The 4257-nt window shown below is 53.5% G+C and overlaps 1 protein-coding gene across 2 annotated transcripts in view; it reads left to right on the top strand.

Moving 5' to 3' along the window:
- Positions 1–3595, top strand: part of UPK3A (uroplakin 3A) — a 20631-nt gene extending 17036 nt beyond the window's left edge. For both annotated transcript variants that reach the window (XM_006888035.1, XM_006888034.1), the window contains one exon: positions 3436–3595. In XM_006888035.1, the coding sequence (XP_006888097.1) occupies positions 3436–3595 (160 nt within the window). The remainder of the gene's footprint in view (positions 1–3435) is intronic.
- Positions 3596–4257: the final 662 nt, after the last annotated feature.

Raw genomic sequence — 4257 nt, 5'->3', positions numbered from 1 at the left:
AGGAGGGGAAGGCCCTCTATGAGGTGGATTGATTCAGTGACTGGGGTAATCGGGATGGGAGTGTCAGAGACAGTGCGATTGGCACAGGACAGAGCAGAATTTAGGGCTGTTGTACATAGGGTCGCTATGAGTTGCAAGCGACTCGACGGCACATAACAACAACAACATCTTGCTTTATCGTCCCGAGCTGCCTTTTGAAATTTTCTGTTCAGATCTTTGATTTCTTGATTTCTTCCTTTAGCTTTGGCTTCTCGGCGCTCTAATGCAATACTCAGAGTTTCATCTGACATCCATCTTGGTCTTTTCTTCTTCTTCAGCTTTTGTAATGATCTTTTGCGTTCGTGGATGGACAGTTCCATTGTGGTTTAGCCAGGTGGCTGGTCTTCTAGGGAGGGAAGGGAGGGGGACACCATGGTAGTTGAGGCTGTTCACTCCCTTTGTTGACATGTTGATATTCCTTGAATCCTTTGTTCTCCCTTTGACCTTGGTCCCCAGCCTGACAATAGCATCAAGTTCCATCCAGTCTGTGGATCAGACCTCCGGTTAGAAGTTCCTGGGGAGGCCAGCGAGTCCCCATTGTTGGCCAGCAGCTTCTAAGAAGTCGCCTCTGAGAAGGGGCAGGGACTGCAGTTTCAGGGGGCTGACACATCCAAGGTCAGGTCATCAGCTTGTAAGGTCAAGTGCAGAAGTCATGTGCCAGATGTAGAACTGGGCCAGAAAATCGCTCTCCCTTAGTCAGAGTCCAGACTGTATTCAGCACAGAGCACGCCCTGAGAAGGGCCCCTTCATCGGATCAGGCTCATCTCGTCTTTACAGAACAGCCTCTGCTCCTGCCTCGCGGACACCACAGAGGTGAGACTTTACAGCACGCAGTCACTTCAAGTGCTGCCGAAGATCACGTCCTGCAGCCTTCAATACGGACAACCTCTCTCAACATCAAGAAAACAAAAACTCTCACTGGGCCAACACGCAGCATCATGATAGTTGGAGGGAAGATCGAAGTTGTCCGTGATTTAATTTTCCCTCACGGACGGCCAAAAGAACAAAGAGATGTGTCATGAAGAAAGTACAGCCAGGTTGCCCCTTAGAAACGAGGTTGATGGATCTTTGTGTTACATACTTGAGCATGTTGTTGTTGGGGGGCATTCCTTGAGGGCGACAGGGAAGCCGTGCTTGAAGAAAAGGGGAATCAGAGAAAGAGAAGATTTTCAGCAAGATGGACTGACAAAGGGCTCAAGTGTATCGGAGATGATGGGGATGGCGCAGGACAGAGCAGGGTTCAGCTGTGTTGTTCGTGGGATCACCGTGAATTGTAGTCAACGTGACAGCACCTAACAACAAGGTTGTTGTGTTGTTGTTATGTGCCATCGAGTCGCCTGCGACTCATAGCGACCCTATGTACAACAGCCCTAAACTCCGCTCTGTCCTGTGCCAATAAGGTAGTCACGTTATACTGCGAGTCATGACCACAGCTGGCAGCCAACATTGACCAGGGGCTGCCTAAAGAAAGTACCGACCACCAACCAGCAAATGCTCACCCAGCTCGAGGAAAGACTCAGGGGCTTTGAAAATCAAGAGGGGTCCACAGATAGGAGGCTTCTTGGGGAGGTGGCAGGTGTGGACGTGGAGATTCTGAGGCGGAAGGAGGGATGTGGAGTGGGTGGGCAGCACAGGCTGGGGTAGACAGTGAGCCGACAGATCAAACTGCACTCTGTCGCTGACGTTTCTGAAGGCGACAGTGGTAGATGAGATTCCAGGCAAGTCTGTCTGCCTGGACCTGGGAGTTTAGAGGACATAGTTCTGTCCTTCCTCCCTTTGGGGTAAACAATGCCTTCACCAGAGACGACCTTGACCCCTAGCCAGGTGCCGCCAAGTGCCCTTGACTCATGCTGCCCCCACCTATGCCACATGGGTTTCCTGCCTGGGGTTTCCAATGGCTGGCTATTTAGAAATAGGTTCCCAGGACTTCTCTCCGAGGCATCCCCAGGTGGACTCAGACCTCCCGCCTGTGGTCAGCACAATCCGTGACTCGAGCCTGACATTGAAGGCTCCAGTCAGCTGAGCTTCCCCAGCTCTGGAGTTTACCCTCCCTCCCATCCCCACCCTGTCCACTCCAGCTGCACGCAGCTTCCCCCATTCCCAGATGCACTGCCCACCCCCACCCCAACCTCTGTCCTCTCCCAAGCTCCACCTGGACCTCTCCTCTCTGTTCTTCTCTCCAGAGAGCCTCCCTCTGCCGTCCACTGCGCCTGACCCTTGGGACATACCTCACACTGTGTGGTCACTTTGTGCTGTGGCATTTGTGCCTGTGTCAGCCACCCAGTGCTGCTGTAACAGCTATCACAAGGGGCAGCTTTTCTCACTGTTTTCTCACTGTTCACGGGACTGGAAGTCTGAATTCAGGTCACTGGCTCCGTGAGAAGGTCTGTCTCCTTCAGCGTCCATGCCTGATGACACATGGTTAAGTGCTGACCCTAGCCGCTCACTGAAGTCACAGTCTGACCCGGGTTGCTGCTCCTATAAAGAGCCTGGGGGCACATAGGGGCCAGTTTCCCCTGTTCTGAGGGTCCATGTGTATCGGAATAGGTCCGCTGGGCTGGTATTTGGCTGTTCTCGGTTCCTTGGGCATCTTCCTGTGGCCTGGGGCCACCACCCTCAACTCTATACTTCTTTTCTCTGTCTTGTCCAGTTGGTTGATATGTCAAAGGTCACTGGTTTAAAACACACACCCCCTACACTGATATAACCTTATTAACATAATGACAAAAGTTCCTGTTCTCGAAGGGAACCAGGGGTGTGGTTATTTGGTGTCACTCAGTCACCTGGATCTAGTAAGGCAGTGGACAGCGGCCTGTGGGTTCCTGGGCTCCATCTTACCAGAAGCAGCTAGCCAGGCATATCCTCTGCCGGCTGACCTTTGGGTTAACAGGGGAGCTTGCTAACCGTTGCACCACCACAGACCTCTGTCTGCTGTTTGCTCTGGACTCAATTCAGTGATGCTGACTCATCTCAACCCATTGCTGTCAAGTCGGAGCCAGGGCAAAGCTGTCCCCCTCCTCCCCCCCCCCCTTGAGTTTCCAAGGCTGCAGATCCCACAGGAGGAGACTGCACACGTTGGTTCCTCAAAGACGCGGTGGATTCCATCCTCCAGAGACCCTTGTTAGCAACACAGTTCCCTACGGACTAGGCCAGCGGAGCTCCCCGCGCTGAGTGATCCTGTGTGTGCGGAGACCTGCCCCTTGGGCTTAGCTTTTACAACAGGTGTCTTGGAGGGCCGGAATTGGATCCGTGGCCCTGCCACACAACACAGGTCTGGTCACCTCCCTTATCCCCAGGACCTGGCTCAGGCCATCTGTGACAGCACTGTCTAAGCCCTCTGCAGGGGTTCACTTTGCTCGGCCCCCCCTAACCTGGTTCTCTCCCTCCCTTCACCAGGGACCTGGGGAGTCCAGATGGGGAGACGACGCATGACTCCCAGATCACGCAGGAAGTGGTCCCCAAGTCCCTGGGGACCTCGGAGCCTTCCTACACATCTGTGAACCGGGGGCCTTCCCTGGACAGGGCTGAGGTGTATTCCAGCAAGCTGCAGGACTGAGCTGAGCCTCCAGCGCCTGGCGGCATCCCCCACCATCATGCTCAGTACCTTCTCCTCCCCTGACAAGCCAAACCCCCCTAATAAAATCTCCCTGATGCTGAGTTCAATAAAGATTGACAGGCTGAACAAGCAGCTGAGATGATGTCCTCTGGAGGGGTTGGAAGGTGGGGCTGTTTAGCTGTTAATCCAGTCACCCCCAGTCAGAGCAACCCACCGTGTGAACCAGAGAAGGAGACACTGCCCAGCTTGCATCATGCCCGCAGCTGCCTGTCCATCGGACACTGGGATGCACGTGGTTTCCATGGCGGAGCTTCAGAAGTCCACTGCCAGGTGGTTTCTTAGTCTGGAGACTCTGCTGAAACCTGTTTAACATCCTTTGTTGTTGTTGGATGTCTTTGAATGGAGGATGTCCCATAAGACCCTAAGAACATCAGATGTGAATGCTATCCTATCCTGTGCCAACCCCACACCTCTGACACACTGTGTCAGTCGAGCTGGTCGAGGGTCTCCCTCCACCTTTCCAAGCATGATGTCCCTCTCCAAGGAACAGCCTTTCCACGTAACATGTGTTAAGTATGTGAGCATCATAATAACACATAAGCTTCCACTGACAGACAGGTGGGGCTGTATGCATGAGTACACTGCCCCAGGAATCGAACCTG

Source organism: Elephantulus edwardii, unplaced genomic scaffold, assembly GCF_000299155.1.
Source record: "Elephantulus edwardii isolate Elephantulus edwardi_28Jun2011 unplaced genomic scaffold, EleEdw1.0 scaffold00064, whole genome shotgun sequence".
Taxonomy (NCBI): domain Eukaryota; kingdom Metazoa; phylum Chordata; class Mammalia; order Macroscelidea; family Macroscelididae; genus Elephantulus; species Elephantulus edwardii.
Note: the sequence above shows the minus strand (reverse complement) of the source record. Positions and strands in the feature narration are given on the sequence as shown.